The 27,730-nt window shown below is 36.1% G+C and overlaps 2 protein-coding genes across 2 annotated transcripts in view; both read left to right on the forward strand.

Moving 5' to 3' along the window:
• LOC140147822 (lysophosphatidylserine lipase ABHD12-like) overlaps window positions 1–9,204 on the forward strand; it is a 27,721-nt gene extending 18,517 nt beyond the window's left edge. Inside the window, exons 7-12 of the mRNA XM_072169579.1 lie at window positions 2,447–2,484; window positions 3,223–3,302; window positions 3,846–3,928; window positions 4,824–4,902; window positions 5,566–5,690; window positions 7,662–9,204. Of these exons, the coding sequence (XP_072025680.1) occupies window positions 2,447–2,484; window positions 3,223–3,302; window positions 3,846–3,928; window positions 4,824–4,902; window positions 5,566–5,690; window positions 7,662–7,677 (421 nt within the window). The 3' untranslated portion in view covers window positions 7,678–9,204. The remainder of the gene's footprint in view (window positions 1–2,446; window positions 2,485–3,222; window positions 3,303–3,845; window positions 3,929–4,823; window positions 4,903–5,565; window positions 5,691–7,661) is intronic.
• A 12,023-nt stretch (window positions 9,205–21,227) lies between these two features.
• The window catches only part of LOC140147833 (peroxiredoxin-1-like), a 38,976-nt gene continuing 32,473 nt past the window's right edge, over window positions 21,228–27,730 (forward strand). Inside the window, exon 1 of the mRNA XM_072169590.1 lies at window positions 21,228–21,341. The gene's annotated coding sequence lies outside the window, so the exon portion shown is untranslated. The remainder of the gene's footprint in view (window positions 21,342–27,730) is intronic.

The raw sequence follows: 27,730 nt of genomic DNA on the forward strand, positions 1-27,730 counted from the left end.
CAAAGGGCCGTACCATAACATGACCGAAGGAGTGGTACGTATTGGTGACATATCGCTGGTAGTAAATTCCAATTTTTTTTGCTCTGCCGTAGTTGTTCGGCTCAAAAATAAAAGGGATATATCTGACAGTAAAACTAACATTTTATGGCAAAAGAAATGCTAATCTATTTTGTGTGAAAATGTTATAATATGGCTTTAATAAACTAATATCACTACGCTTGTTGTAAAGTCACTGGGTTTGCGGTTAATGGAACAAACATGGTACATTGTTTTGACTGGTCACACAGGGTACATTGGCAATAACTAGAGCATTGAGTGAGTCATGTGACACAATCTGATCCAATCAGACTCAAGTCTGCAATAACAAATTGAGATATGGGCAAAATGTGAGGAGCAAAAAACAATAAAAAAATTGGAAAATTGACATATAAAGTTTATAATTTTGCAAACAAGTCAACTGCTCAATCAGAATTGGGTAAGTGCAATAGCTGCCACGTGTAGATGAGTATAATATTGTCAGCCTGCTACGCTTATTGCCTAAGTCATTTTTACATATTTCTCATTTGCAATTTTGATTTTCTGAGTAATAAACCCATAATCAATCAAATTTCCAGCCGCATTTACATCTCTTTTGATGTATTCCACAAGGTAATGAAGAATGCGGCTTGAAATTTGATTAATTATTGGTTTATTACTCAGAAATTCAAAATTGCAAATGAGAAACATGTAAAAATGACTTGGGCAATTAGCGTAGCAGGCTGACGATATGCTGTGTGTAAATTGCCAAATGTTCGCAGGGCAGCTATTTGCACTTACGCACGTCTGGCATTATGGATCAAAATCAATATTAAGGCATAGGTACTGATCAATGTAGTAATGGCAATATTTATTTCAATTTTCAAACTGTCCTACTTTGGACTGAGTGGATCAGATCATGTCACATGCTCATTGCTCACTCTAACAGTCTAGCATCTTGATCTGTATAAAGGTGATCCAGGCATGATAGAATTTGTTATTATTTTGATATTTGGTATTTTGACATTATGCACATTTTTCTACACAGTTTGTGTGTGTGTATTCAAAATTGGTACGAAGATATATTTATTCTATGTACACAAAATATTTGCATAATGTGTCGCAACACTGAATGAATATGTTGGATTACCCCTCCCTCCATTGTAAGTCAAGCTGTCAACATTTTCATTTGAAAGTTCTAATTTGCTCCCTTATAAACACTTGTCAATTAATCAAGAATTTGCCTCGCTGTGAAAGTAGTGAGGGCTTGGAACCAGAACTGATTATGTTTATTCTTTCTAAAAAAAAAAAATACTAACAAAAACATTGATGTTCCAATTCTCCTTGGTATCAATTTAATCATTCAAATTTAATTTAATTTGATCATTCAAAATTCATGCTAAATTAGTAGATCAAATCCAAATAACCTTAAAGCCATAATGTATGATTTCCATCAAATTTAAATTTTTAATTAAAAATTTACTTCAAATGCTGAAATAATATTAGTAATAAATCAGGGATGAGATTCTTCCTCTGATTAGAGGAATTCCTCCTTTTGAATTTTTTTCCCTGTACGTTTATTGTCCTTCTTTTGGTGATTTTAATTGTTGATTAAACCTCTGTCTCATGCCTGATAAATGTGAAGGTTTCTGTCCATTTTAAGCCAAGCAAGATAAATTACAAGAAACCTACTGGCTATTTTGGCTGTGGGACGTATAATGTCTGAATATGATATAATATAGGCCAATTCCATTTAGGTGTAAGTTGGGACATGTGTAAACATTACAAATATGCCAAAAAATCTGGTTTTAAAGAAATAAACCAATTTCATATTATAAGATTGTACATTATGGCTTTAAAGTGGACATAATCAGTTCTGGCTTAAAGGGTCATCTGGCAGTCATAGCATGCAATTTAAAAATCTCTGGTAATCAAACACTGGCAGCGTATTGGTACAAACATCCACTTGTGGCTAGTGATGTAGCAACAAAGTTTGCCTTCAAGTCAACTGCTTGAGACTTGATGCTAGAGCATGCTAGCGACTAATATCAGCAATAAGCTTTTCCAATAAATGGCTGCACTCTATGGACCTTTAAGGTGACGCAAAAAAGCCTGTTCTATGGGCCCAACCGACCCAGAATTTTTGATTTGGAGAATTTTTTATTTTATTTTGATAACATCATAAAAAATCAGCTGTTTGTGAGCCAAAAATTATGAATTTTGGCTGAACTTTTTTAGAAAAAATCTTTGCCAAAAATTAGGGTAATTTTAGCCTTCAGAAAAAAAACCAAGAAAAAAAACACCAAAAGCCTGATTGACCGACCTACTTGAAAGATCTGTCCACCATTAGAACAAAAGGTTTTTTTCTTATCGCCTAAGCCTGTGGTATGAAGTTACAATTCATTGACGATTTTGTATTTTGATTTCCCAGAGTTGCTGCACGTGTATCCAAAAGACTTTGTGATGCAGGTATGTTTATTCTAACTATTGACAAATAAGCTTTATACTAAGACATATTACATTAAAATGGTCAGGATTTCAAAATTGACAGAAGTGTTGTGAAAAGAATCACATTGATTAATGTGATATTTTTTTGTTTTCAGCATGATTGATATTGATGTCTTAATTGATAAGATGCTTTTGAGTAATAACTTATGAACTAACAAAAAATTTGAAAAAAAAATAAGCAGGATTTTATTTTCATGACACTTGCTGCAATATTAACTCAACAGTTTACCTGGTTTTGTTAAGGGTATTGAAAATAAAATGAAACCAAACAAACACAGGTGGACCCCTTCAGCTGAAAGTAAAATAATTATTTTTTTGTTATGATTAGTTACTTTGAGCAGACATCAATATGATTATGTTTATAGGAGTAATTAATGCTATTTGATGCAGCAGTTCAGTGTTTCTGCTTTTAAAGCATTTTGTAAGCTTTAAAATGACACTAGTCTCATTTGCAAAAATTGATCAAGGCATTCATATTTTATATGTGAAAAAGTATCCCAAATTCTTATTATTTTCCTTATTTTTTTCTGTCTTTTTTAATATATATCTTGAAAAGTACTTTTGCCACAAAGTCGCCCCTTTTGATGTGCACTCAGCATCACATAATATTGTTATCACCATTGTTGTTCATCAACACTGTTACCATTATTATCATCATAGCTCTAATAACATTACTATATATCATCATTACTATTTCAGGAACCTGTCCAGCTGGAGTGATTTTAGAAACACCATTCAGTAGTCTTCATGATGCATTCATGCACCACCCATTTGCTATTGTAAGTCAACAATATAACAAGTGAATTAATTTGAATTGTGTGGTCACTGTTTAGAAGTATATGTTGTATAAGAGGCTGTGCAATAATTATGAGCCCTGGTGGGAAGGTAAAATTGGGGGGGGGGGTGGCAAGAAATTTTGGCAATCCGAAAGGGGTGGGGAGCAATTTTGGCAAGCCAAGAGGCTGAGGGCAAGTGCTTTTTGGCACACATTCATGGGGCACCTTTTAAATCAAATGCTCTAAAAAGGCTTAGGAAAACAATACGGAAATGCTTAAATATGCCAAATTTGACATGGGGGGGGGGGCAAAGATTTTTCGGCAGGCTGGGGAGGGCAAGTGATTTTTGGCAGGCCAAGAAGGGGGGGGGGGAGCAATTTTTGGTATATCATTTAGGAATGTTAGCCTCATAATTATTGCACAGCCCCTAATATGTTAGAATGAAATGAAGGTACCATGGTTGGCTGATTATTTCCTCTGTGTAAATAGGTACATAATTTCCATTGCCGATTTGTTGACATTGGTTTATGTGTTTTCTTTCCACAGCCATTTTGGGTGATGCCAGGTTATCTATGGCTTCATGCATATGCAATGAATGATACTATAGAAGCATTTCACAGTGATCAATGGTAAGACATACATCTGCACTACTGAACTATACTGTCACCGAGCTTTCTTAAGGCACTTTAAATTGACATGGTGGCATGGAATGGACCAAATAAAAAGGCTCATGGTTCTGCCAAAGTGACACTTAAGTGGACCATATGAGTAGGTGCTTTGCAATGGGCTAAATTAAACCACTTGAGGGATAAATTGAGCACCAACACTGGGCAACACATAGTTCTGGCCAGAACTGGGCTTGCTCTGGCTGCAATATGAAGTCCTAGTATAAGTGCCACACCATAATGGACCAGTTACAGGCAACTTTGTCTAGTCTAGTCTAGTCTAGTGCTAGCACTCACTTTATCTGGCCCATCCATCTGGTCCATCACTGGGCCAGTATATGCAATATATACAATGTGATGCAAATATCTTGCTGTGCCACCAGCTGACGAGGGCATTGCAAGATGCTGTAAACAGTCCCTTATATGAATTGCATGTTGACAGTTTAACTCAGACTTTCTTGAAGAGATTCATCAGGATTGTTCATGTAGATTAAGAAAGAATATTTCTTGAAACATATCCAGTAACCACATTTTATGGAGCTATGACCTAGTCTGGCCTCTTGATCACGTATGAGTGATTCCAGATGCACTGCTGGTGTTTCTATATAATGGAGTGTTTCTAGAGACTAGATGTACTTTGGAAAGTGTGGTCATAGGCACCTATGACCACATTATCCAGAGTTCATCTAGAAACATTCCGTCATCTAGAAACACAAGCAGTGTCGCAAAATGTTGTAGCTCCATAAAATGTGAGTATTGGATATGTTTCAAGAAATTGTCTTTGCTAATTAATTCAGACTGTATTACAAGGCCAATATGAAAGCATTAACCTGTAACTTTATTTTGTTTTCATTTTCAGTATGTCAAGTATTTTATGTCCAATACTCATTTTACATGCTGAGGATGATGCCATTGTGCCTTTCCATTTAGGACAAAAGGTAAGAGGAAAACACATCAAATATTTTGTACTTAAACTAACTCTGATTACAACTGTGAAAGCAAATGATAAGATTAGGCAGTAGTGACACTAAATGATAGTGGTTATCTTCTTTAATAACTTGTCCTAGGCAAACTTGTGTTTTTATTATATGCTACTGGTCAGAGGAGAATTCCTTAGAAATGTTGAGCAGGCCAACATTGTCAATATCACACAATATTTTTGTTAAATATTATTTAAAAATTCTGGAAACAAATTGTGAAGGAACAAACAACATAAAATAAATGGCAATGAACATACTATGACAGATGAAAACACATGTGTTAATTAAAGCTTAGTTTATCATGTAGATAAATGGTTATGGTTGTCACATAATATGGACAAAAGAAGTCATGTTACAATTCAATGACCTTCAAAGTTGGTAGGGTTATGAAGCATGATGGCTTCTGGTGCTGTTTAGTAGTTTGGTCTCAAGTTATATACATATTCATAAATACTAATGAGCTCATTTGCATATTTCATCAAAAATTTGCAAGGGAAATATTCTATGTTGATGTGGCGGGGGTGGGGTGGGGTATTCTATGTTGATGTGGAGGGGGTGGGGTGGGGTGTGTGTTTCGGGTTTTTCATGCTATCACAATATTATGTATATTTCTATTCCTAGCTTTATAAGATTGCCAAGGAAGTTCGCCCAGAGTCGGCTGGACCAGTAAAATTTGTCAACTTTGGTAGAAATGGATATGGACATAAACATATATGTGATTCACCTGAATTACCTGCAATAATGAAGTAAGTAGAGCTAAATGAAGTTGTTCACATGGAAATAAATAGCTATTGTTGAAAAAAGAATTGGACCTACTGACTTTGCATGGGAATTGGAGAATGCTTTGTTTCAAAAGGTTGGCAGCTCTGTGGTTAAGCTGTAAATGTGTTGGTTGATCTCATATCCTTGTTGGATATTCTGTGTATCATGTGCATCTAGTACAGAGGCCACTGTTGCCAAACATTTCAGTGCCCAATACTGGAGATTTGGGCGGATTTTCTCAAATTTAGAACCCAAATCACCCAATTGGGCAGAAAAGCACTTGAATTAAAAAACTTACGGACTAATGGGAAGTTACGAACCAATCAATAAATGGTCACAAAACCCTTTGTAAAATTTGCAATTGGGAGCTTCCGAGACTCAAAACCTTTATAAATCGACTAAATTGAAAGGAAAATACATGAAACTACTACCGCGACCTGACTTTTGCAAAGTAGCTCAATTTAGGCAAGTAACAGCACAGTTTTTTGAGTAGCAAGTGATCGCCAAGTAGCCCAATTGTGTGCCTAAGGCATCACTGACAGAGGCTCTCAATTATATTTGCTTGCTGGCCATAAAAGGGCAAGCTCTTTTCAAACATCTGTGTTTTGAGGGCCAATAACACCTTATTTTGCTATGTTTACTATACGTTCATGACATTTCAGAGCTGTTCAAGGGCCAACCAGGGTTGGTCAGTAGGTCAGATCTGGCCCATAGATGGCTTTTTGAGAACCCCTGATCTAGTAGAAAATAATATTTGTATACATTTGAGACAGGGGGTGTAAAATTTGCAAAAGAAATTATTATTCTAGTCAGGGAAATTGTTAGTGTATGGCCTATCAAAAACAACTATCCATATGTATATTATGGTTTTCACACATAGAGCTAATAAGTACCACAGTCAAGTAATTCATGACAATGGTTTTCAAGTTATTTGAAATTAAAATTTCAATGATCAAAGACCTAGACAAGTTGTAAGCAGCCAAGTATCTCGATTGGTAATTCCTGAAGTGGTGTATAACGATATATGCCCAAATCATTGCTATTATGCCGGTTTTATTAATTGAGCCAGAATGAAAGTCTGCTGGACAATAAACTTAATACCGATTAGAGGTTAATGACTGCGTATCAGTTGTTTTGAGGGTATTGTGAAATATCTAAACATTGTGCTTTGGACCTCGGAATATTCCGAGGTTCCAAAGCACAATGTTTAGATATTTCACAATACCCGAAAAATAACTGATGCAAAGTCATTAACCTCATTCATAACTGTCACTTTTCACTTTTTAAAATTCAATTTACGTCATATTTTCTTCTTTTAATTTGAAAACAGAACACGATTTTAACTTTATCTGTCGTTTTCCCTGTAAAAAATCGAATATCCCATTAAGGAAATACCGCTAGCGACTAATCCGGCTAGCACACAATCATGCGATGTCCAAATACGGCGGCCAGCGTCCGCGTAAATTGTTCGAACAGCGTAACACGTCGCGTAACATGGTCATTGTAGAGCGTACTATAGTTTGGTTCACCTCAAGTTCGGTAGTGACGTCAATGCCTTTTCGCGGTTGCGCCGCAAGCGTGTCGACAAGCCGCCTCTGTACGCGTGCGTGGAGACTCAATGCGTTTAACTTTACGCGCGCGATTTGATACTGCGGTGAGCTAAATACGCACCTACGTCACTGCCAAACTTGAGGTGAACCAAATTATAGAGCGTCACGAGACGCGGTCATTATACTTTTTCAATGACCTGCATTTGCGTCCGCGTATTTAAAAGTTATTATCTGTGATTGGATCGCACTTGCTGCGTATATTAATGAGGTTATGAATGCATAATTATAGCCATGCAAATCAGGCTGTATTGGTCAACTTGATTTAGCCCAGTCTTGTATCACACCATATATTCATTGTAAACATGAATTATAGTATTTCTGTTTTGCTTTCATTATATTTTACAGAGAGTTCATAGTGTAGGCAATAAAGGCATAGTGCAGTCAGTCATTCAGATGTGGGACTACCTGGATATGTGTCAGAAAGATTTCCAGTGCTGCGCATTTTAACATCAATTATTTGTACTTAAAAGCAGACTGACACCCAGTAATTTTCTTCTCCAAATTGGACCACATCTAGCTGCGAGTAGTTCATTTTCAGTCTGGTCTAGGTACATGTAATAAATAAGACAAAATAATTATGCAGAAATGTTGATTTTAGAAATGATAAATATACTGCACACAAAGAGTATCCATACATAAGTAATCAACAGATTGATATTTTTATTCTGTGTATTTTGGTACCTTATTAGGCACAATGCACAATTTATTTATCCAAGTTGTACCAATTTGAATGAGAAAAGAGAACATTTCAAAAGTGTGAAAATTTGGATATATTTGGAACAGGCTCATTACAGGTTTACAGGTCAACAGTCACTCACCGTGCTCATAATTTGTGTGTTTCGAGAGAAAAGTCTATATGAATTTTGTCACTTTTGAAATGCACTAGACTTGTTTTTCATTCAAATTGGTATAATTTGGGAGAATTAAGTAGCATTGTGCCGAATGAGGTATCAAAATACGCAGAACAAAATTCTCCATCTATTGAGTACTTCATATGGTAAGTCAGGTTTAGTGTCTTTAAGATATTTCTTTTATTTTAAGTGTAGAGATACTTTTTGTGCTCATTATGTACAATACATATTTTCAAAGGATCCAATGAGATTTGTGACCAATGGATTCCTCCTACCTCCAAGGTGTTTGCATGTTTTCAAGAATTTAGTACAGACTTTAATCATTGTATTCCACTTGGAGTCTTCAAGTCAATGATATTTATATTGGGAGGAAGGAAAATGTATAATTTAATATGATACTAATATCAGACCCTTTTATACATGCACTTATGGTTGTTGGGCAGGAAAAACCTCATGTCATTGGCCCCTGAACATGTTTAACGCAAAACCTCTTATGTAACCTGTTGGGAGTTTTGTTTTAAACATGTTCAGGGGCCAAAAGCACATATGAGGTTTTTCCTGCCCAACGGCATTATATTAAAGGGACATTCTGAGATCCATTGAGGATCCAAATAAAATCTGTAAAAAAAAGTTTAATGATGTTTGATAAATCGGGGGAAATATCTTTAATACCTGTAACCCTAACCAAACCAAAATCCACAAAAAGCTGCAGCGCTAAGGAACTGCTAGCACAGTGATCACATATAGTAAATATTTTAAAAGTGCATCAAAATGGCCTTTATGGGAAAAATAGTATTAGTTTTGTTATTAATGTATCTCTAAGTGTCCCTTGAATTGGCAGCTGATTTGAAGTGTCATTGCGTACAGCGCTTCCTCCCCGTTAGGCTGCATCTCAATTAGACATAAAATAAAAACGCAAATCTCTAATATATCTGGATAACAATGCAAGACACAGCCAGACCTCTCCTTCAAGATTACTGGAAAATGTGGTAAATGACATTAGTTGAAGTGTATGTGGTATATTGAAGACTGGTGTTAACAGTAAGTATGGGTTCAAATAATGCACGTTTCTGAGCTTTTAACTTTTTTTTTCAAAGATTGAACCATTTCAATCATAGAACTATTTCTGAGCACTTGAGTATTAAACCCACAAAGGAGTTGCCTGGCTTCTTTTGTATGCACAACATACACCAAAGTGCAGTTATTCTGGATTGCAGAACTGTGCAGATAAAAATAATTTGCCAGGGATTGCTTTGTGGACACTTCTGCAACAACACCTGAGGTATGTGCATCTAGCAATATACCTCCACTCCCCCTACATGGCAGGTACTGTTGTCTGGCTGTGTCCCAATGACTAGATTGCCACTTCCAATCTTACTGTTTGCTGTAAATAGTTCTTGCTTTGCTGTGCCATTTCAATGCAAAACTTATTTTAACTACAAACATATGGAAAGAATAATCAGGTAATATATTGTAATTGTAAAAAATATATAATTGATTAAGAAACTAATGAAGTTTGTTGTATGTACTGATTATATCTCCACAGTAAGAAAGTATGCTATTATTTTTATTATTGTTATTATTCTACTTGTTGTTGTTGATGGCTATGCAAAGACAATAAGTTGATAACTTTGCTGTGTCTTAACTTTGCATGTTATGGAAAGTGTCAAAAGAATACTCTTGCACAGACCTTCCGCACTTACCAATGCATACACCTTAGCTACTGTTAATAGCACATGATATGTGATTTGGCTTGATCAACCAGGACATAAATCTACAAGCCAATCAGAATGTCATTTCTGTATTTACATCAATGAGGTTAGAATTGAAGAGTACCAGCTCATGAAGGCCACTAAATGTACCTCCAGATTATTTTGCTTTGCGTCCGGCAAACTTGCATTCTGTGTGTAATGCGTTGTGACAAAAGCATGTGTGAAGTGATACATGCATAACTCTTGGAAACGCTCAAGCTAAATATGCAAGTTATGGTTCGCTTTCGGGCTCTTGCCGGTAAATGCTGGAGGTACGTTAAGTGGCCACCATGAACGACAAACCAAAATGGTGGATTTGCCATAGTTTTACATATGGTGTAATTTTGAGTAGGTACTCTTGAGTATAATATCTTTGATTCACCCACTAAAACAGCCTACATTGGTGATATAATGTGACCAAATTGTCACAGCTACAATAGATGAGATTATTCTAAGAACTTTCAATTTAATAACTGTCAATAGGTTATTCTTGTTTTTACTATTTTGTTTTTAATCTGTAATCATTTCGTTGTTTTATTTGAAGTGAATATTGTGTGTGATTATGTAATGAATTGGTTGTGCTTGCTCTTGGTGGAGTTGTTATTCATGAAAGGGGTTGACTCGCTAGTCTTAATGCAGAAATAGATCAGGTGAGCGCATAACAACCAGCAGTGGCACATTGAAGTGAAAATTTTGAAAAATCTCACTGAAAATTGCTCAAAATGGCAAGTGTCCCAGCAATCAGTCTCAGGGGTACTCCAGTTGATTGACTTGCACTATATTTCTGACAACCAGGAGGTCAAAGGGTCTCGCAGCTAGCTTTTTTGTTGGCTCTTGTACACTTTGTGTGATGTCAACAAGACCAAGAGAATGTCCCAACATCAAATTTATCCTAGTGAGTACACACTGTAAGTTATCCTTTGTGAATAACACCCATGCTGCACAAAATTATCTGTACTTGTAAAGAATCAATGCAAAAAAATGAAATCATGTACTGAAATTAGTTTTTAAGCTACGCTTTGTTGTATCCTATTGGATATTGTTAGGTGGCTACACCAAGAAATGTAATATAACATACGGGTTTACATTACATTGAAATACTTTAAACTGAATTTTGTACATTACTCTGTGTTTGTTTAAAATAATTTAATACGGCCTCATTAAAAGAGATGTCCGTTTTTATTTATTGTTTTTTGTTTCCTTTACTCTTATATCTGGTTTTAAACATTTTATTGGTATTATAAATTGTATAATTTGATTGGTAAAAAGAAGAAAGAAAAACGCAACATATTTCCTGTGCTTTTTTGAGATCATTTTGCTTCAACTTGGATCACAGGTTCATGTAAAATTGTCTATTAATGCATTTTTAAAGGCAGATATCATTTAATAATTTCAGTTTTTCTTTCTTTCATAATTGTTTTGGTGATGATATCTGGTGAAGGGATGGCTATTCTCTTTTGTCATTTTTTTTACTTGAACAGCTTTTGGATGCAAAATGTGCTAATTGAGATGGTAATTTGCACATGTGACATGATCGAGGGGAATTAATTGCATGTTGGCAATTTTTAATTAGAAATTTTTTACATCATTTTCTGGCAGTTTACAAATGCTACATTTTGATGCCAACCCCATCAAAATCTGACATCTGGTTATAAGCAATTTATCAATGGCTGAAAACAACAACACAAAAAAATTTGAACACTGTTTTTGCCAATATCTCAAAACCAATAAGCAACATCCGACTCATTCCCCTTGATCATGTCACATAATATTCTTTTTTCATTCATTTTTTTTAGATCAGTGTTGGATTCTTTTAGTCACTAAGAGTTGTGATGCATCATAAGTCATTTAAACACATTGTAAATTCAAACCAATCATAACTCTAACATATGAATAATATGGAAGAGTTACGATGGGTGTACATCTAGCAATGCATACCCTCTTGTAGATGCTGTCAAGGGTTATGTGCAGTTTCTAACCATGGAGGCCACACACATTCTAATGGCGGAGCTTATCCATACCCAAATGACTGACTGTGGAGGTGTATACCCCAGCTATGGCTCAAAGACACTGGTTTTTAAGCCATCTCCAACTGTGGAGCTACATGCTTGTTATAAGGCTCCACAGTTGATATAACATACACACCTTCGCAGATTGAATGCAGTTGCAAATGCATCGTAACTATGATTAGCTTGTAGTAGGCAAGAATTATTTGTTTTTTGTTATTGCGTAAGTCAATAAAGTCCCAACTTATGCCCGTATAAATTAACAAAAGCGAGCAGTTCGCGTAGGTGCTGCGCCTAGCTGTGTGTGCGCTATTCTATATCAATCCACGATGTTATTCGCCTATTACGAGCTGATCACAGTATAGTGATATCCATCCAGCATATCTCTACAGCCTTACTACATGTGAATCAAACTTGACCTGACTCACAAAGGGTAAATGCAAAAAAATAGATCAAATCTGTGGATCAAGAACAACTTTGTGGTTTCATATTTTAACTACTGTAACATTTTAGTATTTGTATTGATAGGTTTTTAGTGCAATGTCAATTTTTATTTTGTTTGTGTGTATTTTAAAGTAGATGGTAATATAACATGTATCTATTTAAAACAACTAAATGCAGCGGAATAAACTGACATCACATACCTTCCCCTGGTTTAGGTATACAAATTATTCTGTGTAAGAAAAGAAACAGGGGATGATATGCCAAATATGGACTGTCTTTCCTTTGCCTTTAGACATGTTCGTATCTATTACCTATTTATCTACTAGACTTTCTGATCTTTAATCAATTCTGCGCTATATAGTCTTGTCAACTCGAAATATGTGGCATCGGGGTCGATGCTTTGCGTTGCACATACTGCGTGTTAAAAGTGTGTGTTAAAAAAGGTGACACACAAAGAACGTGGTGAGCTCGGCAAGTACAAATTGTGCAGTAGTTGGCGCGCCAAAGAAGCATTTACACACGCATTGTACTGAAATAATTATTCTCATACCTCCAGTTTCCGAGGTTTATTTACTTTGTACTTCTCAGTTGACGGATTATAGATGAGGTGGCATGTGACTTCATACCAAACATACCGTTCTCCTCAGCAAATGTTATAATATGGCTTTAATTGAATCTATATCATGCAAAATGTTATTCTATAACTGGTGTTTACATGTAATTCTATGGAGAGTGTCTGTTGAGGGCACTATAACCTCCAATTATAACCTCCCAATTTCTTTAAAATGACTGATGGATTTTTTCTAAAATTTTCACGGTATAGTATGATCATGTAGAAAGATAATTAAACAGTTGTCTTGTCTGCTCTTCTCCAAAAAAAGTCGTATACCTCATTGAAAATTAAACCTATAGGTGTGTTCTGTGCTTGACAGTATGCCCACACATCCTGTGTTAAGAACTCTTGCTTTTAAAAGTCGCATATAAAGGGTAATATAAGCATGCCTCAATTTCCCCTTAAATTATATTTTTGGGGGCACCCATGGGCAAAGACAAAGAAGGGCACCAAGGCCAAAACTAAAAAAGGGCAGGCAATGGCCTTTTGTGGCCTCCCTGAAATTCAAGCTCTGGTAATAAGGCTATTGAACAACAGCTGCGTTGTCATGTGCTGTTTGTATTAATTTTGTTGCTGTCTCATTTTATTTTCCATCCATGACTGATTTGAGCATGTGAGACACGGATAACACAAATCAGATATGCAAAGTCATTGTGGTTTATAACTTCATTAATTCACACACATGATATTAATGAAGGTCAATTGTTCTAATAATAATACACCCACACTGTGTTGTCTGCCTTGTATTTGTTGCTTTATAATATGGGATGTCACAACATATACATACCAAAAGCAACTTTTCCAAGTTCTTTTCCACTACACAGGTAAAAGGTTTTCTACTTCAACCTAAATTAGAGGTCAGTCAGTGGTGCAGCCAGGACAGGACTTTTTCAGAGGGGCAACTTTTAAGAGGGAAAACTGATGAAAATGGTGAAAAATGGGCTAAAAAGTACAAAAAGGCATAGAAATCTTAAATATCAGTGCGGCCAGCATGGGGGGGGGGGAGCAAAGGGTAGCAAGACTTCTCACAAGGGAAAGCTGCACCCTGGCTACACCAATGGCCAGTGGGTCTCCAGATCTTTCATAATGATTATGTCACCTTTTTAATAGTGTTCAGTGGGTATGGGATGAGTGTAACATGTGTAATGTTTTAGTGTTATATAGTTATTAATGTGTTTTACTTTTGTTGTTGTATGTCTTCTTAAACTTGGGTTAATCATTTAGCAGCTATAAAAGAATATTTTATTCTTCCATGAAGCCCAGTTCAATGATATTTATGTATCTTGTTGTAATAATAGTAACGTTAGTACTGAAAGTTAACAAGAATCATGCTAATGTTTACACACCTACGAATTGAAAGGATATCTAGCATGTATGTGGTGTTAATAAACAATAAAAGTTGAATCATTAGATAGAGGACTTGTCGCTCGCATCTGAAAATTGATTTTTCATGAAAATCATTATGTCCAACTTATTTTGCTTAGTCACATCACATATCAGTAAAATATGTCACATGTTTATACTCCATGTCAAATATCACCCTACAGACCTGATCAAGGACAGCACATTATGCTAAACCCTTCTTTAAGCACATTGGATCACTAAATAGGCCTTTTAAGTGCATTTGAAGTAATTATGTATTTATTTCTTGGTGAGAATTGCAAAAAAAATTTAAAAAAATACTTTACTCCCAAAGTAGTGATAACCTGAGTTATATTCGATTATGTAGTTTCATATTCTCTGAAGGAGAAAAGGGAGGTGTTTTTTATTACTATGGAATATATTATGAAGAGTTCGGGCACATTAACTAATGAATCTTTTTTTTTTTCAATACGAGTATTGGCAAATATAACTGGTCAAATATAACTAAAAAATAATTAGAAAATATGCACTATTTTTTATCATATTTTTAAAATTTACCATGGAATGATTAAAATAGGGTGTCAATTTAAAGCATTTATAGGCATGTTGCTGGTGATGTCTCAATTTATTTATTTATTTTTTAAGTGGGGTTATCTGTTTTTGCATCTGAACTCTTCATATCGACTGCTTAGTGCCAGAAGTGGGTAAGTGCAATAGCTGCCCTGTAAACATTAGGTTATTTACACATAGTATATACTCATCTACGCATGGCAGCTCCACATGACAGCTATTGCACTTACCCACTTCTCACTGAGCAGTCAATGATTGTAATAAAATCACTTGTTGCAATGTGTATATCATTTTGTGCTTTATTCATGTAAATTTTTGAATTACCAATACCAATTATCATCAATTTTGTAAATGCAAATATGTAAATCATGTAATCATGCAAACATATTTTAAAGCAATATATAAATAACTATTTGTAATATGACAGCTGCTGAATGGTATGTAGTGATAGTAAATTTAATTAATGTTGTTATTTTTAATTCGAAATTGGAATCCAACATGATATGTTTACATAGCCAGCCTCCATTGATTCCTTTGAAACCATCTTTTAGTATTTGTAGTATTCACTTTTAGGGTATGAGTCAATTACAGGGTTTCTCTGCTTGTGGGTGCCAATGATTTGTCATTTCCACTGATTTTAGTTTTGTGTTAAAGCCATAATATATGATTTTTGTCAAATTTTTATTTTGTTATTTGCCAAAAATTATGAAGTAATATTAGTAACAACTGTCAGGAAAGTTTTCTGGCCATTTTAAGCCAAAAGGTAACATAAAAGAAAACACACTTATTATCTTGGCTGCTTAAGGGATGGGGTATGATCGTTTGGACAGTATTTATTGTGGGACTTTAGAGCTCTTCAGACATATCGAATTGCATTTTTGAATACGAAGAATGTCCTTCTGATATCAAATAATTTTGATTTTTTGAAATTCGCAATGTAATACACATTTTATGGCAAATGATTAAATATTGATATTTATACTTAAAAGTATATGTAGGTGTGATGAAAAGCAGACGATCAATTGAAAATTTTGACCTTTTGTATTGAAGATATGAAAGGTCAAAATTTTCAATTGATCGTCGGCTTTTCCTCCCAGCTACATACACTTAAGAAATATATCATTAGATTTATAAAAATTTACTTCGAGGACTGTTATATGATCGAAAATGTGAAAAATATCAAATTTTAATAATTAGTCATAAAATTTGTATGATATCGTGAATTTCAAAAAATGAAAATTATTTGATATCAGAAAGACATTCTTCATGTTCAGAATTCAATTTGATATGTCTGATGTGCTCTCATAGCCCACAAAAAATACTGTCAAAACGCTCATGCCAGATCCCTTAAATGTGGTGTTCTATGGGGGATATATTGTCTCATTGAAAAAGCAGTGTCCCTGAGAAAATCTGTGTCACCCTCTCTTTGTTAATACTCTCACATAATAAGTTGACAGTTCAGTTCATACTAGCCATTCAAAATTGCTCTGTTGTCCTACAAGCACAATGAATTTGGCTGATTCCAATTAAGTGTTTGTTTAACCAGTGGATCTGGTTGGATATTTAGGGATGTGCAATAATTATGAGCCCACCAAAAATTCTTTGCCCCCCCCCCTTGTGCATGCCAAATTTTGGGGATCCCAATTTTCAAACCTTAAATGGTCTAGATACATGTTGCGAGCGCAACGAGCAGGAAAATTTGCATATTTTATCGTTTCAGTACGTTTTCCTAAGCCCTTTGCTTGCCCCCCCTTTTGCCTCACCAAAAAATTCTTGCCCCCCCCAATTTTACCCTCCCCCATGGCTCATAATTATTGCACAGCCCTTAGTACACTCGGGTGCTGGTGGGACCAGGCTCAAGCAAAATGCTTTAAAAGCTTATATATATAAGCATGCTGGCCTGTATGAAGAGAAAACTAGAAAGAAACAGCTGGAATGAAGAAAACATGCAAGCAACAGAAAGGCCACTCCCAACAAATCAATGGTACAATTTTGCTCTAAGGCCTTGGGTTGAGAAATAGGAAATCGTGAATTCTTATTCCGTGCCCGATACAAAGGCTGTAAGGTGGGACATGTGCAAACATTACAAATAATACACAAAAAAATCCAGTTTGAAAAAAATTAAACAAATTTATTTTAAAAGATCATACATTATGGCTTTAGCATGAATTATGTTGAGAGGTTTTTGTTAACAACTAGGCCTAATGAATACATAACTTGCACCTTTTTTGTTTTGCCTCCCAGTTGTGCCCATAGTGTGGAGTAGTGCAAGGTTCTGGTGTCACAAGTGTTGAGAACCCGCAGGCCATTATTTGTACAATTTGTATCACACATTGGAAGAAGTGCTTCACAGGTACTAGGCAGTGTTTTTATGTATTATTACATTTGGAGAAGCAGTGGTGGCGCTACAGGGGCAAGGGGGCATTCCCCACAATATTATTTTTGCCCCACCCCCAGTTTTCCCCCCGCTTTGGAGGCAAAACCCAAAAAATTATGTAAATTTCCACTTTTGTGGCAATTTTGCACAAAATTGGTCAATGTTGCCCTCCTGATATTCACCCCCCAAAAAAAGTTCCTGGTACCGCCACTGCATGTAGAGAACAACTCGAGGATCAATGATGTCCTGTAAACCTTCAAAACTAGTTTTGTTTCTCAACCAACATTCCTCCCTGCCAGAACCGTAATCCTGAAATGTTAAAAATTACTTTTAACCTCTCCCAAACAAAATTAGTTTTGTTTTAAAGGACATCATCATTGTTTTGAGTTGTTCCCTTAGAACACTTTCTTTGGAATGTGTGGAATAATAGAAAGAAGGGTGAGTATAGTAACTTGACTATGGGGCAGAGAAAATGGATATCAATTGATGTTTTGATTTTGATTGTGTGTGAACATGAAGGCCTATTGATTTGAATTGGCATAATGCAGTAAATACACAATATAATTTGTTTTAATAAAATTTATGATATTCATATATATACATGTATGCAGTTTTTATTGAGTGTTTTTCCTGCTGTAGTATCGAGTATGCAGTATGCTCTGTACTTTTTATAATACTGATTTTAATGTGCTCTTATATTGTAGCATGCCTTGACTAGCTGACTTGTTTGTTAATACTGTACTGTTTTTTTAAAACTTTCCATTAATAATTATAATTACAAATTACCCAAAGATAATTATAATTACCAGTAGTGTATACAGCCCTTTTTATACGGGCGTGCCCCGGGTATATAAAAAAAAGAAGAGAGAAGCGAAATTAGTGAAAAAGAGAAGAGAGCCCCATGTGTGCATGTGATTTTGATGAGATTAATCTCATATTTGACCATTTTAGCTTTTGAAAAATCAAATTTAGGCCTGGTTTGCGCAAATTATATTCCAATTTAAAGCCATATTATAACATTTGCTGAGGAAGACGCCCTCGCTGAATTTTTAAAATTCTTTTTTTACACGATTAAATTGTACTTTATTAAACCAATATACCCTGCAAAAATCAAGCACTCTAAGTGCTGTAGTTTTGTCAAAATCCGAGATTTTAAATAAAACGCCGGAACCGGCGCTTTATTATTACGATGGAATTATTAGTCGAACGCATACACGATGTTCATAACACACATACGTACACGGCGTGCGGGAAGGTGATATGCACAACAAAGGGTCGTACCACAACATGACCGAAGGAGTGGTACGTATTGGCGACATGTGCGCTGGTAGTAAATTCCAATTTTCTTTGCTTTGCCATAGTTGTTCGGCTCAAAAATAAAAGGGGATATATCTGACAGTAAAAGCTAATATTTTATGGCAAAGAAATGCTAATCTATTTTGTTTGAAAATGTTATAATATGGCTTTAAACCATATTTGACCATTTATAAAGCTATATTTACACGTTTCATGATCATTTGCCCAATCCCCCCGTTGCTGGATTTCTGTATGCGCCTGATCACATGAATTAGGTTCTCATTAGCATAGTGGAATAATGGTTTTCTTCTGATTTTCCCATGAGAAAATATTACAACTTTTGTCATGCTTGGGTTAACAGCAAGATTACAGTTTGACAAATAACTATAAGGGACCGTTCACAAACACTTGTTAGGGGGGCCTGATGCAAACAAATTTTATCACTGAAAATCAGATCTCAAAAATTTCAGGGCCCCTTTTTTGATATGAAAATTATGGGTCAACTCCATAGAAATGCATATAAACTCAATTTCCCAGGAAAATTTGTGGTAATTTTTAGGCCCCCCCCAGGAGGGTCAAACTTTTAAGGGCCCCCTTTTTGCATCAGCCCCCCTAACAAGTGTTTGTGAACGGTCTCTAAACATGGTAAGGGAGTGTTCATTTAATACTTTGGTGGGGTGGGTTGGAAAAGTTGGCACCTTGGACAGAAACAAATTCTTGATCCCTCTTTTTAGGGTCTAAAAATTAGTTGATTCCCCCCTTTTTTTAGGGTCTAAATTTTTTGCCCCCCCCCCCCATGTCATGTCGTCTATAAGACAAAAAATAACAAACACTATAAAATTACTTTTAGCCTATTTCTCATAATTATGATTAGATAGGTATATGATATCTAGATACAATTGTGTAAATCTGGGGTGTAAATACTTGACTACATGTATTTTCATAGTAGTAGGCCTATATCAATTTCAGTGGCGTAGCCAGTGTGGGGGGGGGGGCAGGGGGCCAGTCCCCCCACTCCCCCCGCTCATCATGGCCGTCGGTTCATGTAAGGCCGTCAATAGACGGAAGGCGTTGGTGAAATAAAAATTGATTAACAATAAACTACTTTTTACCCAGGGTGACAGAAAAAAAGGGAAGAATTATAAAAAAAATGATGACAAATTGTGAATGAAATTGAATTTTACCTAATAGGGCCTAAATTTTGTGTTTTGATGTTGGTACTGCCTATAATCCCTTTTTAGGACCCCCCCACTAAAGTATTTATGAACACTCCCTAAATAGAAGGGAATGAGGAAACAAACCAAAAGTGCAATAACATCTTCAGACCCAAACCAACCCAGCCCTGAACCAACTCGGCCTAAAACATTTCGGTCCACATTCAACCATTATTGCATACTATTCGCCATCGTAGTGAATTCGTCATACGGTCATACGTACCTTAGTTACTGGTTCATGCTTGGTTTGCGCACCTGGTTAGCAACCCATTGACTGTGTTGTGATCATTTTGACCGTTGTTCTGAACCAATGAACCAGTGACATGGACGGGGATATGGAATATTCAATTTTGACGAAAAGTGTCTGCAGACAGAAAAAAAAGCAATGTCTAATAACAAACTTCGGAAGCATTTCAAAAAAGAACAAAGTTTACATAGACTTTCCCCTTGCCACACATAGAAAATGAACACCGCACAGCTGCGGTGATTGTTAAATTGGTGGTAGGAATCATCCTGATGGAGAAAATATCACAATTTGCCACTTTTGAAAACAGCATTGGTAAACTTGAGGGATAAAATGGGTAAATTTTGAAAGTCCTGTGGCTGCCATTTTCTTCGCAAGGGGGTACGAGGCTGTGCAATAATTATGAGCTCCCCTGGGGGTAAAATTTCCAATTGGCCTACCAAAAATCGCTTGTCCTCCCTCTCAGCCTTCTAAAAAAGCGCTTGCCTCCCCCCTTGGCCCGCCAACAATCTTTGCCCCCCCTCTACACATGCCAAATTATGGGATCTCAGATTTATGCGTTTCTGTACTGTTTTCCTAAGCCTCTCAGAGCGTTTTATTTAAAAGGCGCCCCATGAATATGTGCCAAAATTGCTTGCCCCTCCCTCTCAGCTGGCCAAAATTGCTTATGTCCCCTTTTGGCTCGCCAACAATTTCTTGCCCCCCCCCAAATTTTACCCTCCCTCAGGGCTCACTATTGCACAGCCCCTTAAAATGGTCTAGATATATGTTGCGAGCATAGTGAGCAGGAAAGTTTGCCCTACAGTTTCCCTAAGCCTTTTTAGAGTGTTTTATTTAAAAGGTGCCAAATGAATCAACGTGTGCCAAAAATCAATCATTTAATCAAGTAAGTAAGTAAGCACTGAAGCAAACAAGTAATCTAGTATATTTGTGACCCCCTCTTTGGCTCTTCCTATGCCCTGTTCCGAAGAAAATGACAGCCACTCCCGGTAGTCACTCCAATCGATCAATCAATCAATCAATGAATCAATCAATCAATCAAGTAAGTAAGCAAGCAAACAAGCAATCAAAAAATAAATTAATGCCCAAGCCTGTCAAGGGAGAGCTGTGTGTGAGAGTCCGTGTATGGCGTGGACCGAGTTGGTTTAGGCCGAGTTGACTGGTGACACGACCAGCCCATCGATCTATTTATAGATTACATTGTACACACGTGCAGAAACACACACAGACAGTCAATCGGTGACGAGATCTTTCATCCTGCAGTCGTCCTGTTTGCTTGCTCTCACTCTCAGCTCAGGTAAGATGTATTCTAGTCCGAGGTGCTCTGACGATAACACTCCGATCGCCAGGCAATCTACGTTATTAACGTCAGAGAAGGACTACGTCCAGATTAGGGGGGATAATTGACTGCAAACAAATTGCCCCATTTTCTTTTACTTACTTGCTATGGCTTATTCCACGGTCTCATGTAGTCTCCTCCATCATATGAATATTTAGAGCTACATTTTAAACTGTCATTGTGTCTAAATCCGCAGTATTTTAACGATAATCACAGGCACTAAATCGTTCAAATTCATCGATAAATTTTTTACATGAGTGCTATTACGCATGCGCAGAAGATTGGATTTCGCCAATGACGTAATTGGATATCCCTGGGCGATATCATATTATTTCGTTTCATTCCCACTCAGGCATGCACAGTCACGCATAGCCACTCAAGTTCTTTAATCGTATAAATTTAAAAGTGCTTAGAATTGCTTAGAATTTTAATATTAAGACATTACCTTTTGTAATTATTATAATTATATTCTTTATAGTTGTTTATTACTGGTAGAATGTTCTATTCTTATTAATTAATTAATTATCTGGTAGAATGATTTATTCATATTAATTAATTAATTAATTTAATTAAATTAATTAAATTAATTAATTAATTAAATAATTAAATAAATAAATAAATTAATTAATTAATTAATTAATTAATTAATTAATTAATTAATTAATTAATTAATTAATTAATTAATTAATTAATTTTAATTAATTAATTTTAATTAATTAATTAATTTTTACTTAGCTACTGGTATTAGTATTTGTGACTGTGATATTTTTGTTTCTGTTTTTTATTGCTTCGAATTTTCTTAAGATATTCCTTTTGTAATTTTTCATTGGCTTATTTAAATGTTTGGTTTTTTTAACAGAAATTACGGGGTTTTTTTTATTGTCTTGTTTATTTGTGCATGAAGAGCCAGAAATATGCCCCTCCCCAACTCAACACAAAAGCTAGCAACCAACCATGAGAGTTACAAAATAGCGCGAAAAGGAATTATTGCACCACCCCTTAACTGATTAATAAAATATTCAATCGCGATATAGGCCTATGCACAAGTATTATTTATGAAAACAGCGTGCAGCACGACTCTTAATATTAAGTATGCCTACAACTAGTGAAACCACTGAACTATTTTGTGTAAAAAATTAAAGAGAAAAAAAACCATCCGCACAAATAGTAGCATATAAACCCACCAAAACGGTATAACGCTCATTAAATCGGTGTTGTTGTCGAACTAATCCTCCTAAAGCTCGTATTAAAAAGACAAGTAATAAAAAGTTAACTAAATGCTAAAAATGATGTAGGCCTAGGCCGAAAATTGTGTATTATTTTTTTGTCCTAGACACTCAACGATAAACCACTATCAAGTATGAATAAAAGACTGTTAATTGTCCAAATAAATCAATTTATAAACGTTGAGGAAGTTGTTCATTTTGTCATTTTGTAAAACAAAAATTAAAATAACTAATTAACAAGATTTCAGGATCATATTCCAAGATTTAGTTTCTCATGCCGCGCTCGCCCAGGCCTGCATGTTATGCCGTCAAGAAAATCAACCCCTGGCCTACATTTTTCAACATGCAATATAATTCCAATGTGATAAATAGTGAACGTTGCATTGAAGATGAGGATGCTTGGACGATACAGATATTAAGCACATGTTAAATGGGGGTGGGGTATGGGGATGTCCCAGTTTGTTTAACAAGGGCAATTATTATTTGGCCAAACAATTTTGGTCACCTGCGGTCAAATTAGTAAAAATTATCATATGCATGGGCATCAAGTGTAGAGTCAACATTTAGAGCCAAAATTTTGAGAGGTCATTTTCGGGTCACCAGAGGTCATCCGAGGTCAAATGAGTAAAAACTGTCATATGGGACTTGGTTAATACAGTCAACATTTAGAGCCAAATTTTTTGAAGGTCATTTCGGGGTCACCAGAGGTCATTGGAGGTCAAATTATTAAAAACTGTCATATGGGCATGAAACATGGTGGGTACAGTCAACATTTAGAGCCAAATTTTTGGAAGGTCATTTTGGGGTCACCAGGGGTCATTGGAGGTCAAATTATTAAAAACTGTCACATGGGCATGAAACTTGGTGGATACAGTCACCATTTAGAATCATATTTTGGTAAGGTCATTTGGGGGTTACCAGGGGTCATCTGAGGTCAAATTTTTAAAATGTTGTATTGGCATAAATTCTCTGTCGAGATTTGATCAGCAACTTCAAAAATTGGTTTGATTTACACTTATGGATTTCACGTTCAAGTCATTAACTGTTTTGACCGTGATATCATCAAAATAGGGGGTATAATTTGCACTGTCCGCGAAATTTGGATAAAAGGGGTACTTGGGAATAAGCGGCGATAAGTTTATGTAAATATTAAGTGTCATTGAAAAGGGGTGTTTGAAATTCTTGTCATTGAAAACCACAAAAAAGTGGTTGTTTTTGGCCAAATTTTGTCCTCGACAGTGCATGAAAAGTTGGGGTAAATTTGATGAAAAATCAATTTTGCCAGGCTTATTGATAATAATCGTATGGTACTGCATATCATATGGATTCCCCACATCTCTTCCCTCCTCTCCTCTCCCCCCCCCCTCTCTCTCTCTCTCCTCTCCTCTCTTTTTCCTCTCTCTCCTCCTTTTTTTCTCTTTTTCCTTGCATACTAGGGGAGGGGTACCAAATAGGCAATTTTTTGCCATGGGGAAAAGTCCCCCCTGCCGTAGACCACTGGTTCCCCCTCTCAATTGGAGATAGCACATTACCCATAATTTGTTTAATGTCATCTATGGTACATGTACTCTGTACAAAATCGCCCCAACCCCCGCCTTGGGAAAAAATCCACTTTTTCAAAATCAGCCCCCCAAATGAAATCCTGCGTACGGGCCTGATGATATGAGGGAATATAACTCTCAAAATAACAAAATAAGGGGCTGTGCAACAATTATGAGCCCTGGGGAGGTCTGAAAATTGTGAAAAAAAAAAACAGTTGGGGAAGACAGTACGGAAACGCTTTAATATGCAAAGTTTCCTGCACGCTACACTCGCAACATACCTAATTCTAGACCATTTAAGGTTTGCAAATTGGGATCCCAAAATTTGGCATGTTCAAAGGGTGGGGAGCAAAGATTTTTGGCGGCCTGAGGGGGGGGGCAAGCGATTTTGGCAGGCCGAGATGGGGGATTTTGGCGGGCCGTTTGGAAATTTAACCCCAGGGGGCTCATAATTATTTGTTTTTTATTTTACTTGGTCTAATTTATTTAATCCAAAATAAATTAACACATAAACATAAATCAATAACAGTTTATAAATCATAGTAATAAAAACACTGCTTCCTCATAAATAGATTTATAAAATGGGAAAACAAAATTAAGAAGAAAAGAAAATGCACAAATATTCACATAATTAAAAGTAAATACTTAGTATAAGCCTAAATAAAGATATGATGATGATAATAATAATAATAATAATAATAATAATAATAATAATAATAATAAAAAAAAAACAGTAAATATTTATACATGATTAAATGTGAATACCTATCCCAAGAAATAATTCATTTACATTACTACATTTGTATAACACTGCAATTTAATCGGCTAAAAAAACCGAAAAAAAACCCATAAAAACAAAAATGTACGATCTTTTTGCGATATCGCCCAACCCTAAACTCAAAACCAGGAAGTAATTTGACAAAATTGAATGTACGTGACAGTGCAAGATATAACCGAGCTAATATAACTTAATTTCTGCTTCTAAGAGGAATTACTTTCTTTAAAGGCCATGGATGACTTATAAAAAATATATGAAATAACTACTGGAGCAAGGCAGGAGGTGAGCATGAGGTTTCGAATAAATCGGTTGCGCACGTAAACACCCGTGGCTCTGCCCCGGAATTCGCCACTACTATTATACGTAGCGGTAAGTAGGCCAGTGGGACAACGAAACCGCTACGTGAACGAGCTAGATGTATTCATGTGTAAAAGCTTTTTCTTTGAGGATTGTGAGGTTGAATGGTTACGTGATTGTCGCGACGTGAATGATTCTGAATGAATGATGATATGAAGACCACTTTTGTGTGAGGACTGAGAGATCATTTTACTTTTTATTGAGATGTATTTTTAAGCTTACCTAATTCAATTAGGCATGCTGGGTAATTATATTATAATTCATTGGCTTGCATTTTACCCAATTTGTACATGTATGTTGCTTTCATTCACTTTACAAAAATGCAAAAAATTAACCTTAATTAAATACAAAAATCATGTAAAAATGAAACCTTTGCTGATTTTTTGATTTCCTGAGGCTGAGTTTATGAAAATTTATAATTTTACTATTTTTTTTACGAATCACTGTACTGAGTGATGCTATGCTTGCTAGCATTCACTCGGTCGGACATCCGGGAACATTGTCCCCTTCGTCCCCTTTGCACCAGCTCGAGAAAGGGGAACTGCACATATGCCTTGTATGCGCAGTTAAGTCGCGCACACTGGTTTTACTATATCCAGGCTGGACACATCACACTACCGTGTGATGTGTCCAGTCGTCATCGAACTTGCATATAAGATGGAGAGCTTAGCATAACGGCCTGCCTATTTACGCTTCCTGAAAACACTCTTGCACATAACATACAAAACCACAAATTCACTAACTTCAACTTGCACTACCGACACCATGAAAAATATTTTAATTATTACCGATCCTTCAGAATACTTGCAAATATTGGCAGTTTCATAAAATCCTGCTGCTGAAAATCGTAAATTCCACAATCTTCTGTCAGATCCAGGTCAGTAGTCACAGGTGGGCGAATCTACCAGCGTGACAAGACCAGAGATAATAAAAAGGATGAGAGGCCACGCCGTACAAATAGCTAGCCTGATTGGCAAGCGTCGTCGCTTGCCAGATCTTCTACGATCGTGTATGATGAGTAGAGACCATAGAGCCCTATATAGGGCTCTGTGGAAGAAACGGTTCCTAATTTTGAAGCCATGGATAATATATTCATTTATACGAGAACCATATTTTTGTACCAATCACAGAACAGAATTTCACTTACTCACAGCTGTCAATCATTCTTGTGAAACGTAAGCTCCGCCTAGTATCAAGGTCTTCTTCTGCGCATTGGTTGTGCGCATTAACTAGCCTCCAGCACAAATCCTGTGCACACGATCAGGTTGGATGGGCGGTTTACGCCTGGTTTACACAATAGGAACTGCGATGCATCCTAAACTGGATCGCTTCCGTGTATTCGCATTGCATGGTGGGTAATCGCCTGCCAGTTTGCGTAGCTCCACGTTCACAACAGTTTAAAATCAACACAGGTAAATCCATATAAAAATTAACATGGACACAAAATTGACATAGCTTATGTAATTCAAATAATAAAATAATAAAATGTAATATTATCATGATAGATGCACGCTTTATTAAAACTTGAAAAGATTATTAAGTCCAATAATTTGTTTGTGTTAGCTTGCACGAGTCACAAAATGGCGACCCATCACGCATTTTCTGCATGTGCCGACATTAGTAACTCATAGTGACTGTCCTCAAACTAGCGCCAGTGTGTCTCAGGCCTGATAACGACCCCAGGTAATTTTATGCAGAAAGTTCTCTTGCGAACAGCTGCAGGTGACAATTAAACAATGAACACGGCTTGTTTATGTACATGCATGCGGGAGGCTCAGTCGTCAGCTGGCGTGTTTTGGACATGTTCGGCGTTAAAAAGTGTCGTTTTTCTTCATGAAAAATACCAGCGATGACCAGTTTTTTGTGGGCTATTTGATTTACAGGTATGTCGGTTCGTCATAGGGTAGAAATGATAGCTGTACAATTTGTATAACATACAGTTTAACATAGGCCTAAACATTTATGGGCACAAATCGACCTTCCGTATTATGCACAAGTATGTGGAAGTGGCAGGCATAGGTTTTACAACAAGGCTATTTCCCCTTTGTGACGTCTGCCCGACCAAGAGAATGCTAACTATACAAGCAATTACAGTTGAATGAACCATGGACGTACTAAACGTCCTTGAATGAACACAGCTTTCAACAGTACGAAATGAATGGTAAAAAAATAACACAATAACAAATAATAAGGACCTCCCTCACGTCACCGATTTTTGAAAAAGTCCGGACGATATACATGTTATTTTTGTTACTTGGCCTATGTGTATGCGTATCACTTGTTGGGAGTGAAATTGTACAAAATAATGCCCGCGTACTGAGATGTTGATGTGTCTAATGTACGAGCCCCGAAGGGGGGAGTGCATTAGACTATTTCATACACGAGAAAAAAATCCTGGAAAATGCAAGCAAATATTATAAATGCATCCACCCGTAAGAAAAATGA

This window comes from Amphiura filiformis, chromosome 1 (assembly GCF_039555335.1).
Source record: "Amphiura filiformis chromosome 1, Afil_fr2py, whole genome shotgun sequence".
Taxonomy (NCBI): domain Eukaryota; kingdom Metazoa; phylum Echinodermata; class Ophiuroidea; order Amphilepidida; family Amphiuridae; genus Amphiura; species Amphiura filiformis.